Genomic DNA, 13,036 nt, shown 5'->3' on the forward strand with positions numbered 1-13,036 from the left:
TTTAAACCGATCAGCTAACGACATCTGGCTCGCCAAGTCACCCGGATGAGGCGCGAGGATCACTCGAGATACTTCCCGAGTCCCTTCAGCCAACGGTTTTAGATTTTGTCCAGCTCAGACAACCATCGCCCCACATGTATCCACGTGGCAATATGGAGCCCTCCTGGACTCCTTGTGGCCACGTCAGCAGTCCAGGCACTCTTCCGAAACTACCCCTGAAAAGTTCAAGATTTCCAAGCTTTTTCCTTCGACCTCAAGTCTCATCATTTTCTTCTTCAAACGAGTCAAGCTCACATATGCAACACATCGCAAGAAATAGGTGGGATTCTTAGACAATTTCATACCCTAGTTTACACGAGAATCGTCCCACGGAGCATTCTTTTTCTTCAGATTCTTCTGGTTTGATTTTCTTTCTCTCTTTTTCTTTTGTTTTTCTTTTTGTTGCATCTTTTTTTGTTCTTCGCCAGGTTGCTCGAGCTTTGATAATGGGGGCGTTGTTTTCTTAATGATGCTTTGAAGTGGAGTTCGTTCAATATAGTTGTAATTTTTCCCCGTAAAATCGATTATTATGCGGGATATTCGGATGATGTATTTTGATTTTTTTGTTCTAACTATGATTGACAGGATTCTCTGTGATTTTCAATTTCAGTAGTAGGGAAATGGTTATGTCATTCGTTGGTTATGCGCATTTGATTTGATTTGATTGAGATATTTGAAATGAGCTTTGTCTCTTTTAATTCTTTTTGTCTCGGAATATCTCTCTGTTTTGGTTAATATATTAGGGTTGTGGGTGTGGAGTTTATGCCGATAATGTGTGCAGGTTTTACAGGGAAAGAGTAGTTTGTGGAGCTCAGTGACATTTTTCTGCAGATTAAGATGGCCTGTTGTGGTTTGGCATGACCTGCATGAATCTGGCTGTGTTTCTTCTGTCTGTGTGACTGCTTGTGTAGTGATTTTATTGGCGTTTGAAGAGGTTTGGCTCTTGCTGAAGAAGCTATGTATTATTTCTTTTGCGGTGCAAAGAGATTTTATGCTTAGCTTTGACCTTGGACCCTTCTTATCATCAAATTCTTTTTCTTTCCCCTGAATCTGGCTGACAGGGAGTGTTTCGATGAATGTTGATGGAGATGGGAAAAAAGAGTTGGCTGAACAAAATCACTGTGAGCAAGAGGTTAATAATGTTGGGGATGAAGTCGCAGGTGCAGGACAAGATTTGTCCAAAGAAGATAAGCAGAGGACTAGTAAACTTGCCAAAGATGTAAATGATGGTAATGAAGGGGCGGTCCCGGAGCGGGCTGTTCTTCGAATCCCACAGCAACAGCCTCAAGGATCTGTGGTATGTTGGGAGAGGTTTCTGCATGTAAGATCCCTCAAAGTTCTGCTGGTAGAAAATGATGTTTCTACGTGCCACATTGTTGCTGCACTCCTTCGCAATTGCAGTTATGAAGGTTGGTAACATGTTTTCTGGGAAATAGAACATGCCATAAATTGGACCAATCGCCTAAATTATGGGGTCATCCTGGCACTGGAAAAAAAATGCTAGATTACACCATTGCCATATTGGTCTCTGCATCTGTCTTGATGTGCCTTAATTGTCATGTATGCAAATTGCTTTCTATTTTATTGCGTGCACTTTGTTTTTGGTGTTGATTTTGAATTAGTAATGCTGGTACAAATTAAGCGTTACTGTTGCTGATTTCTTGAATTGTGCTCTCAAAGATTACCTTGTCAATATAAAGCTTTCTCAACTTACATACTTTTCACTTGGAAGGGAATCTAGATAAGGAAGGATCCTAAAAAATTCTTCTTGTTCCTCATTCAAAAACACAATTTTCATTTTGGGCAATCCCTAGCCTGTGGACCCTGCCCCTAGGGTCACTCTTCCCTAAAATCAGTGCTTTTATTTGATTCAAAAGCTTTAGAAGAAAAGGCCTAACCCTGTTAGTGCAGTGGTAGGAAGAGAAGTATGATCCCCTTCGACAAGCCAGCAATGCCCCCAGCATGCTGTGGCTCACTAAGTAAATACTTAGCTATATTGAACTTTCAAATCCTTCGTCATTGGTCTCCTTAGACCATCTATTCCTGTCCTATCATCTGTTTAATGGGGTTTATATATTTGTAAAGCGGCATTCCTCCTTGACTTGATCTTTAATTGAATTATGGAATTCTCTCCTAGAGCTGTGGAACTAACGACTATATCAGAAAGTAGAATTACCAATAGGAAGAATCTGAAATGATCCCATTCTGCATGGCAGGCGAGGTAGGATAGAGAAGAAGGTTGCCTAGATCTATCTTTTTATTTTTCGAAAGAGGAGATTTTTGGAGAATGTGAATTTTGGGCTGAAAATGATTTTTAGATTCCTTTCCAAGTGATTTTTGGGCACAGACAAGCCTCCATCATTAAATCATCCATTCTAAGAGAGAGGAGCTTCTGGTCATCAGCCTTTGGCCATCACCTCTAACTCCGAATGACCTTGGATAGTAGGAACATACTTACACTAATGTGGGGATCATTGCCTCTATTTAGGTAATAGGAATCCCTTTTGTGGATCAGTTATACATCTAAGTGATAACAACTTGTGAGGTTACTGCCGCAGATATTTATCCTTGAACATTGGGAAGCCATTCATTGAATGAGGAGTCAGCTTATGTTATTTTAAGGAAAAATAAGAAAAAAACTATAAATTGACTCAATAATTTTGAGAGGCATCCTAAGGAAGACTATGGTTCAGGAATTTGGTTACAAATTCAGAAGGTTATGGTCCTTGTAGCAGACCCATTAAACACCTCAATTTGCCCTTTCAGTCATCTTTTTGGCGAGTTGGAAATGGAGAGGATCTTTAAGGTAAATGCACAATTTGAGGTATAGAACATCAATTCAATAGGTATAAAAGCAACTCTCCATCCATCATCCAAACAAGCAAACGAGAATCTTATAATTTAGACTATGATTTGAGTCATTTGACCCTTGGACTTGCATGAAAGGTCCATGTTAAGCTAGTCATGGGGGAATAGACAAATCAATAATATAAAAAATAAAAGCTATCAAGTTAGGTAGACACCCTAGGGTCTATTTTGATCGTGGATTTGTGTGGGGTTTAAGCCTTAGGTTGCCTACATATCCCAGTTTGTAATTGGGAATAAAATCATTTCCAAATGAGTTCATCCTCTTGCAAATGAGAAGATCAAACTAGGGTTAACTGCATGCACATGAGAAAGGCCTTCAACATCATATAGTATGAAAAGTAACTACTGTACTAGACAAATACATGCTTATATGCTATGCCATTCTCATTTGCTTAAGAAAATTCTAACTATAACACAAGCCCACTTTATGCAATAATCAACAAACTAAGGAGAAGAGGTTACTGTGCTTCGAGTATATATGTGCAAAACAAGCTTTGAATTCCTGTCAGTTCCTCCTTGGAAATTCTTTCACAATCAATCTCCAGTGTTGAGTCTTTCTTCTATCTTCTGAGTACACTCTGCTATAATCTCACAGGGGCAGAGTTTCCTGAGTTTCCCTTTTCTCTCTTTTGCTGTTCTTGGTCTCCTAATTGAGCTCCCAAAGGTTCTATCACAGAAGAAAATCAGCAGCAAATTGAATTAGCATTGGGAGATGGGAGGGTAAGTCAAGCCAAAGGAGCCACCTGAGTTGGCGCCTTTAGCTCCTATGGTTGCTGCCTTTGTTGCTCACAGGTGCTACTCAATTGGCTGGTCCTGCAGGTTGGCTTTTTTGTGGTCTTTTCCTTCTCTCCCTTGTTATTTTGAGGATTTGGGGAGACATGGCCGAGTTGGGCCATTAAATGCCCCATTTTGGGCCTTAAGAAAGCCCTTGGTCTCCCCACAAATTATGGAAATGCCACTTTGTAATTTAGTACTTCAATTATTTTTTTTTGATCAGAAAAGAAATTTTATTAATAGAAAAAGCAGGGCATCAAGGGCATGCCGACCAAGTGCAGCGAGAACAACAAATAAGAAAAGATACACTAGTCAAAGAAGAACATCGAGGAAGTCGAGAATAACAGACAGGTCCTCCCAGGCATCCCACTATGCCAACTAGAGATCATAGACAAAATGTAGCAAGGGGTATAAGGGAAAGAGTCTTTCTTTTGGTCTTGTTGGAGCAGGTCCCTTTCCAAGCCCAAATCTCATCCTCAACCAAAGCTGCCATGACCCATTTCTGTTTGACCATGGATTTGGAAATGGCCAAGCTCCAGAGAATTTAGTACTTCAATTATGACAACTTTGCACCCTGAAAAAAAGTGAATTTGCACCCAAGGGCCCCCCCGGGGCCCCGGGGGGGGATAAGGTATCTACACAACCAAGTTTGGCTAGAAGAGAAAATCCGTTTAAGCCTTCAGAGTGAAGGTCCTTTTGTCACTCTCTTCGTATGAAGTCTTTGGCTACTGAATCATATATTTTCACTATCCAATCTATTTTTTGCTTCGTTAGAGGCATCCACTTGCTCCAAAACACCTTTCTCAATGTTATCGGAAAACTGTAATTTGCTAGTGGAAAATCCACTTCATGGAAATTTGTTTTAGAAGCTGGGACAATAACTATGGTGGGAAGGCCTCATAAAAACCTAAGGGTAACAATTTTTTTGTTCAATGAACCTGATCAATCTTGTCCCAACTCGAACTAAAGTTGTTTTAAGCAAAATTTAAGTGTCTGAAATCCAGGTTTAGATAATGTAGGCTGTTCGATTTTGAGACTTGGTTTTGTTTGGCTTGACAAATCTGGGCAAGTTAATCCTGTTTGTCCACATTATGCAGACTTTGCATATGAAATCATCATAATTACTAGCATAACATGCGATCTAATATCGTTCTGTAGATCATTATTATGTTCAAGTATATTCATGTTCTAAATTGATATGTTCTTTACTGATTTCAGCTAATCAGATTGTTCTGGTTTTTTAACTGAGTTTAACCATGCTTCAGACATGTATATAGGATAGAAATCTTATCCAGAATGGTTATGAGTCCTTTTTTGTTTAAATCACCATTATTAAAATTTTAACTTTTTGAATTTCTTAAAAATTAATCCTTTGCGACAACAATAGATTAAAAACAATCAGTTGGGCAGTTTTTTTAATATTGCCACAGAAGTTTAATGTCTTTTGGTGTGTTATTTTTCTACCATGTTATTTGCCCAATAGTTATTGATGTTCCTGAACATTTTTTGCTTAGATTTGACATTTGAGCTGCTTGGTAATATTTTGGGCCATAAAGATATCATTTTAGGCATATGTTTCCGTGACTAAAACCAGATCATGCAAAAATCATTTTTCTTTTCTTTTATTTGATGATTTTCTGGTTTCATTGGGTTGTGGCAGTTATTGAAGCAACTAATGGATTGCAAGCCTGGAAGATATTGGAAGATCTAACCAATCATATAGATCTAGTCTTAACTGAGGTAGTCATGCCTTGTGTATCAGGAGTTGCTCTTCTATGCAAGATTATGAGCCACAAAACTCGCAAAAATGTTCCTGTGATTAGTGAGTACTCGTTAGCTCTGGGCCAGTGGCATCTTACTATGTATTTTATTACTTCTTCTGACAAGATTTTTGTGCAGTGATGTCATCTCATGACTCAATTGGTTTAGTCTTTAAATGTCTGTCAAGAGGTGCAGTTGACTTTCTACTAAAGCCTATACGGAAGAATGAGCTTAAAAACCTTTGGCAGCATGTTTGGAGGAGATGCCACAGTGTGAGTTGTGATAACTCTCCATTCAGATATTAGATTTACTATTTTTTTGATAAATTAAATTTGTTAAGGAAGAAACAAAAGAGATACAAATTAAGGGAGGATGAAAAACTAAAATTAGAAAAAATGTAGCAAAGAGAAAAAAACTATCATGACCTAATTTAAAGAAGCCCCCTCTTTAATCCGCTGCCAGCATAATTCACAGAACACTGCAGATTAGCTAATTCCCAGTGGCTTTCTTCTCCTTCCTGGCTTCAAATGAACTTCATTTCCTTCATGACTAGACAGCCATAACCAAGGTCTTAAATTTTGATTTTGACTCAAATTTCGAAGCTCCAAAAGTATAGAAACTTCGATTTCGATTTAAAAAAATAACGGAAATCAGTAGTAAAACATGGAATTTTTTGTGAAACTTTAGAAATGGTTAACAAACAATATAAGTTTTAGGACTATTATATTACAAATTAAATGCATCTATATTGTGTACGAGGTGGAAAAGTTGTAATATAGTATGTGTGTCAAAGATATTTGTAGGATGATGTACAATAAACATATTCAGTTAATACAAATGAAATTCATAAATCATTTAAATATTATTTATTATACGAATAATGATAATTTAGACATGAATGGTAAAATAAAAAATATTGCTGTAAATTTATTTATTTTATATAATTTCAAAAGCACTTGTAATAATCTTTTGTTTCGATAAAACATATAAAATAAATTAAGAGAGAAATTTCACTTCACTTCTGAATCCTTCATTTGAATTCCGAGGAAATTTCATTGTGTAGTTAAATTTTCGACAAGTTTCGCTAAAATTTCGCGATTTTGATAAATTTGGATGATTCGTTGAGATTTTGACGGAAATTATGCAAGAAGGAAATTGACTGCCATTTAGATTTCGAGGGTGACGGAAATTGGAAATTTCGACAGAAATTTTGACAATTTTGTGGAAATTTATGACAATGGCCATAACCCCATATTGTCCTTTATCTGTTGAGCTGCTAGATCCTTCCTATCCAAGGTCTCCACAGGAACAGGCTGTATCCCGTCCTGCTGCTCTTTTCCCAGACCAACTTCCTCTGAAAGAGGAATTCCCTCCAAGTGGAGAATTCGTGTGTTGACATGCTCTTTTTTTGGGTTATAGAAACATGAATAAAAATGTGTGTGTGTGTGTGTGAAAGAGAGAGAGAGCAAGAGATGAAATTTGGGCTAGAACATTGAATGCTTCAAATCTGGTTTAGAGCCATTCAACCTAACACCAGTGGGGTACAAGGAAAATGTATTACCTGCTACTCAAATGAGTGCAGTCGAATGAGAACAAGATGTCCTCCAAAGATCAAAAGAAAAAAACCAGAAAATTGCAAGAAGGCCTTCAAGGAAATTAAATTGTAGCAACTGATGGCGAGAGTTGTTGTTTGTGGGGAAGGGCCTAGCCGCAAGTCCTAATCATCATTTAAGGGATGATATTTGAATTTTCAACTTATTTTTATTTTCAGCAATTTATTTTTGGAAGAGAGAGAGAGAGAGAGAGAGAGAGAGAGATGCTTTAAATCTGGTTTAGAGCCATCCAACCTAGCATCAGTTAGTTCTATAAATTGTTCCTAGGATGGAGAAAGTTTGATAGGGGATCAAATCGTAGCAATGGATGGCGAGAGACGAGAGTAGTTGCTTGTGGAGAAAGGGCCTAGCCCTGAAGCCCTAGTCGTCAGATTTTAATTTTTAATGTACATTATTTTCAGCAATTTATTTAGGAAAGATTACTTGCTTTAATTTTGGAAAATAAATTGTAGGATTTTTCTGTTTATGTGGTTGTAAATGCTTGGAAAAGGCAGTCTTGGAATTTTGAGGATTTGAAAATTGAATTTAGGATTTTACTTTTTGTGTTTGCCGGTGTGTCCTGCACTGGCGATGTTATGGTAATGCATCATTAAGTTTTAGATAAAGCCAATAGAAAGACAATTAAGTGGGACTCTTGCTAGCTAAGCCCTCACAATATTTAATGCGATATGTGAACAGAAATGTTTGAACTGTTGTTGAACTCAAAATTTGATTTAACTCCAAGTTAATATGGCTCCATCAGCATCCCACCAAACCAGTGCTTGTGGTTAGGCACTGGCAGAATTACCACCTATCCATTTACCCGCCCAAGCCCTTAACATATAAATATATGGGTTAAAATATTTATCCCAATTATTTAATGGGTTGAGTGTGTTGACCCACATCCACTCATGCTCCCATCTAAGTTAACTCTTCCTTATCTTTAATTAATTTATTTAAAAAGTTAAAATTAGAAAGGCGTTCATGGTGGCAGAGATGGTGGTGCTGGTGGTGCAGCGGTGGTGGTAATAAAGATGGTTATGGTGGTGGTGGTAGTAATGGAGTATATCGCATTGGTAGTAGTAGCATAGTGTTATGTATGGAATGGTGACAATTGTGGTGCAATGATGGCATTGATAGGAACCTAGAATGGACCATCACTTGTTGGAAAGTGGTTGCAGAGGTTCTTCTTGGAGGTTGGTTCCTTATGGCATATGGTTGTTAAAAGCAAGGTTTTTAGAATCGGGATCCTACATAGAATCATTGGGAGGGTCTGCAGGATTGGACTGGATCATGGATTGTAAGATTCTACTTACAATGTAAAATAAATTAAAATTTCTATATTTGGCAATTTATGACAACTCCCAATAAAAAAATGCTAAAAACTTGGTAGTAAGTTTAAGAAATTAAAATTTTTTTTAAGAATGTTGCTAGCTTGCTAGCTAGCACCTAGCAGGTTTTTCCTTCAATAATTTTGACCCTTAAAAAAATCTGAATAGCCTGAACTGCAAAGTGCTCTGCCAAGAGCAGACTGTTGTTAGCTTATTTATACAATAATCACTATTAAAAAGAAAAAGCAAAAAGAATGAAGAGAAGGAAGAAGAAATTGCTAATCTAATATAATGAATTGATGTAAATTTCTAGTTTCTGTGGTTTTGTCATCAAACCTTAAGAAGAAGAAGAAGGAAAAGAAGGGAAAAGGAATAAGAGGAAGAAAAGAAGAAAAAGAAAAGTGTTTTTAGTTGAAGGAAGTACTTTTTGTTAGTTGCAATCTGCTTTGGGAAAAAAGATAGATCTCTGGCTTGTCGATATGAAGAGAAAAAGAAAAGGAAGATGGTAAGAAAGAAACTACAAAGATAATGCGTAGCTGCTTGAAGCCTGCAGCTTTAAGCTCTCAGCCTGACTCTGCAACTCCCTGTTTGTTGAAGCTCTCTGCTGATCTCAAAGCTCTCAGCTGGCCTCTACTGTTGCTGGAAGAAGGAACAGCACAAGCCTAGCAATAGACAACCTAGAATCTGTCTATCAAGAACTATTAGCTCTCAGAGAGCTTTCAATTTTGAAGGAAGAGAGCTTTCAAGAGATGCTCAATTGCTCTCTTGACTTGGATCGATCAAGTCCTAGAACATGGTCATTATTTTGCCCTAATTTTGATGCATTAAAGCCAACTAGACCAAAAGTTGTGTCTATTGCAAAAGTAAAGTGTTTGAGCCAATAAAAAATTATATTGGGCCTTTTTATTTGAAATCCTAAATAGGAAAAATCCATATTCCATTGCATTAGTAGGATCGGTAGCCCGATCCTAAGATCCTAAGGATCCAGATAGGATCCTATTGGGATCCCACTTTATTAAAATTCTACTTGAGATCTGGATCGATTAGGCAAGTTTGAATTGTAGGATTGTATAATCGCATGATTTGGATCGAGATTTCGATAAACATTAAAGCAAGTATGGATTGCGTCAGAATGGATGGGATGCTAAAGGGAGTGGCAATATTTCTCACGCAAGCCCTTGGAATTTTATTTCTAGGGTTGTTCACTTCTTTTACCCTCTTACCCATTTTCTGTTGGGAATGAGTCTTATTTTATAAGAGGATGTTTGGATTGGGGAGGTTCTATTGGAGTTTTTGGTCCCTTGCCTTTTTAGACTATTTCCCATGCAAAATTCACCGCTTAATGCTTTCTATTCTTTTGATTTTTTTTTTTGGGGGGGGCGGGGTGGGAGGGGGTGGGTGTTTCTTTGCATTGGAATTTTTTTTTTTATAAATCTCAAGGTTGATGATTAAACCATTTTTGTTTAGAGTGTTGGAACCTTGATAACTTGAATGGGAAGTGACTTGAGGATTTGGTTTGCGGATTCCTCTGGTTCTTTCTCCAAAAAATCCTTTCAATCTTAGTTGTTGAAAACTCTGAGCCCTTAACCATTTTATCTGGAAGGCTAAGATTCCTTTAAAATCAGGGTTTTTATGTGGACCGTGGCTCTTAATAGGCTTAATATCAATGATTTGTTGTAGGTGAGAAGCCTTTCCAGACTATTAGTCCTAATATTTGTATGATGTGTCTCGAGGCAAATGAAAATGGCGACCACTTGTTTCTTCATTGTCAAGTGGCTAAGCAGCTTTGGGTTAACTTGTTTTCGGTTTGAGGAAAATTTGGTGATTCCGCGGACTGTTGAGTCTTTTTTGTTGGTGTGATACATGGGCTTTAGGAGGAGTAATAAAGGAATAGTTCTTCGGAGATGTGCATTTTTTATCTGTTTTGGACTGTGCGGATAGAAAGGAATGCAAGGATTTTTCATGACAAGACAAGTCCCTTACCTGTGCTTTGGGATAGAGTTATTTTCTTGGCTTCTTTTTTCATTATTGGACCATTATTTGTTGCTTGTGTATGCGGAAGTCCTAAGTTGAGCAATCATGGGGAGGATAAAAAAAAAAAAAAAAAAACTTTAGAACCACAATTAAATTCTTAAGCCTATGCAGAAGGCTGAAGGCTTAATTTGGGCAAACCATGGTAATTCATGACAATTAAAATAGAAAAGAGGTTAAAGCATTGATTTAAGACACACAAAGGTGATTTGTCCATGGCTTTGCACTTGGAATGAAAAACCAGTTGCCTAATTAACCCTATTTTTGATACAGAACCAAAGTAATTCCTAGGCCTCTATGTAAAGGAAGTTTTCACATCCATCAAACACATCAAAATCACACACACAATCTAAATATTCATGATCTCATCATTCAACCAACATATGTAAAACAATCAATTTTCTCAAAAGTATAAACCATAAATCACCCAAAGAAAAAGGGCATTGTGATGGTGGGATTGCACTAAGAATAATAGTCCTACTTGCCTACCTGAACCACAGTGGTTTCTATGAAGGAAGATCACTGACTTGAACAAGCTCCCAAACATGCTACTATATATATGTAGCTAACAAAATATTGTAGCAGTAAAGGACCTCCCTTTAGCTAGTATGACAGCCTTTTTTGGACAGATATGATGGTGGACTTTGCCTTATTTATTTATTTATTTATATTTTTGGTTAATGACATTTAATTTTGGGATAGTATAAGCTTTTGGGACAATATGTCGTTGATCAAATAACTTTTTTTTTAATTTTTTTTTATGAGTGAATGGATTATGTTTATGATTTGTTAAAGAAATTTTATTTTAGATTCATCTATTTTTATTGGCTTTTGTTTTTCATAGCTTGAAATTTATACAATAATGCTCGACATGCTTTGGGTTATTGATTGATTAACAAAAATGAGAAAAACATGAAGATATCCATTCCAACCATTCATCTACCATTGCCGAAAACAAACTCAACTCCTCATAATGCTCTTACCCATGTGCAAGAATTAAAACCTAATCCCCCTTAGCTAGGCTTTGCCTCTTGTTATACCTCTTAGCAAGATGGGAAAATGGTGAGATTTAGAACTCTAAATAATGTAGCCTTCTTCTTAGAGCTCTGCCTCTTATGCGTCTTGTCGTACCCTTGCTCTAGAACTCCCCTATTTGAACTTCTTCCCCAAGACAGGGCAACTTAGAATCATATTTATAAACAAACAACAGCCCCAGGGTTAGGGTTTTATCTTGGAGGCCAGGGAGTCCATTGAAGGGTCCAAAATAGCCCTAAAATTGATCAAGGGTGAGAAATAGGGTGTCCAAAAGCTTGAACGCTGTTGTGGAATAAAAAATGCACAGAGAAAGACAAAAAAAAAAAAAAAAAAATGGAAACATGAAGCTAGCAGTGCATTCACCCACTGTGTAGGCAGTGCTGTACATTCTGGTCAATCTCTGGCATTTTCAGCCTTTATCAGGTTGATCAGTTCTCCTTTGACAAATGCAACAATGTTTATGAGAGGAAAAAGTAAAGGAATATTTTTTCCTAATAGCAAAAGAAGATTTCATTAATAGGAAGAGAATTTACATGAGGAATAATGAGACATCTCCTGAAAAAGGCCTGGAACAATCCAGAAAAAAACTAATAAATTCCAAAAAAGATAAGATCAACATGCCAATAGGTTCCTCTAATCTCTTTGTAACTCATGGAAACTAATTCATCTGAAAAATCTTAAACCAGTGCACCACAGTGAGGCCAAAGTAAAGGAATATTTATTGCTTCATAAGTGTACATTATGATAAAGCGACATAGATAGCTTGGAGCACTTGTGTTACATGCTAAATCAATATTTCCCTGTTTTATTTTATTTTATTTTTCCAACTTTGAACTTCCAAAGAAATTACAACTCAAGCAAAGCACATTTGCAACAATATGTGTGCAACAATAAGACCTATTATCATTCTAAATGTTCTAGTTAAGCTTAAAAAAATAGGCATTATGTCACACAATTTGTACAGCTGGTCAATACCAATAAGATGGAGAATACGGAATGGTATCATTAATAATAAGCATAGGAGTATTATCCTGGTCTAGACTCTGTTTGAAGGTTCCTTTGATTCTTTAATGCCTATTATCCATTAATTTTACAAGTCATGTGGGTTGGTGTTTTAATGACGAGTAGTTCTTTTAAGGGGATATTTGATAATGTGACTGAAAATTGGGTAAAAAGTTTCAGCTATTTGTGCTTTTATAAATGAAATAGTTCTATATTTTTTCAAGAGAATAATGTCGTACAGTGCCAAATTCTGTTTGTAAAATTTTATATTCCTACAATGCATTTTATATTTCATTATCTCATTATTGATTGCAATGACATTTTATGTTTCTCATCCTTCTTTTCAGTCAAGTGGTAGTGGGAGTGACAGTGGTACAGAAACTCAAAAATCTATAAAATCAAAAAGCATTGAAAAGTCTGGCAATGACACCAGCAGCAATGATGAGAGCATTGGCTTGAATTTTGGGGATGGAAGTGACAATGGGAGTGGTAATCAGGTATTATAAGTTCTCTAGTGGGGAATTTCAAAATCTTGTGTGTGTTCCTATGAATTAGATTTATCTGCCTTTTTTTTTGGCAGAAATCTAATCATGGCTTGAAATC

At 36.8% G+C, this 13,036-nt stretch overlaps 1 protein-coding gene across 4 annotated transcripts in view; it reads left to right on the plus strand.

Annotated features, from left to right (window-relative positions):
• Positions 1-248: 248 nt before the first annotated feature.
• Positions 249-13,036, plus strand: part of LOC131149273 (two-component response regulator-like APRR3) — a 49,011-nt gene continuing 36,223 nt past the window's right edge. For 2 of the 4 annotated variants that reach the window (XM_058099580.1, XM_058099582.1), the window contains exons 1-6: positions 249-399; positions 821-973; positions 1,101-1,448; positions 5,342-5,503; positions 5,581-5,714; positions 12,781-12,930. In XM_058099580.1, the coding sequence (XP_057955563.1) occupies positions 1,112-1,448; positions 5,342-5,503; positions 5,581-5,714; positions 12,781-12,930 (783 nt within the window). In that variant the 5' untranslated portion in view covers positions 249-399; positions 821-973; positions 1,101-1,111. Of the gene's footprint in view, positions 400-820; positions 1,449-5,341; positions 5,504-5,580; positions 5,715-12,780; positions 12,931-13,036 lie in introns of all 4 variants that reach the window. The other 2 variants (XM_058099581.1, XM_058099583.1) reach the window with 2 other exon arrangements.

The sequence above is a fragment of the Malania oleifera genome, chromosome 2 (assembly GCF_029873635.1).
Source record: "Malania oleifera isolate guangnan ecotype guangnan chromosome 2, ASM2987363v1, whole genome shotgun sequence".
Classification (NCBI taxonomy): Eukaryota; Viridiplantae; Streptophyta; class Magnoliopsida; order Santalales; family Ximeniaceae; genus Malania; species Malania oleifera.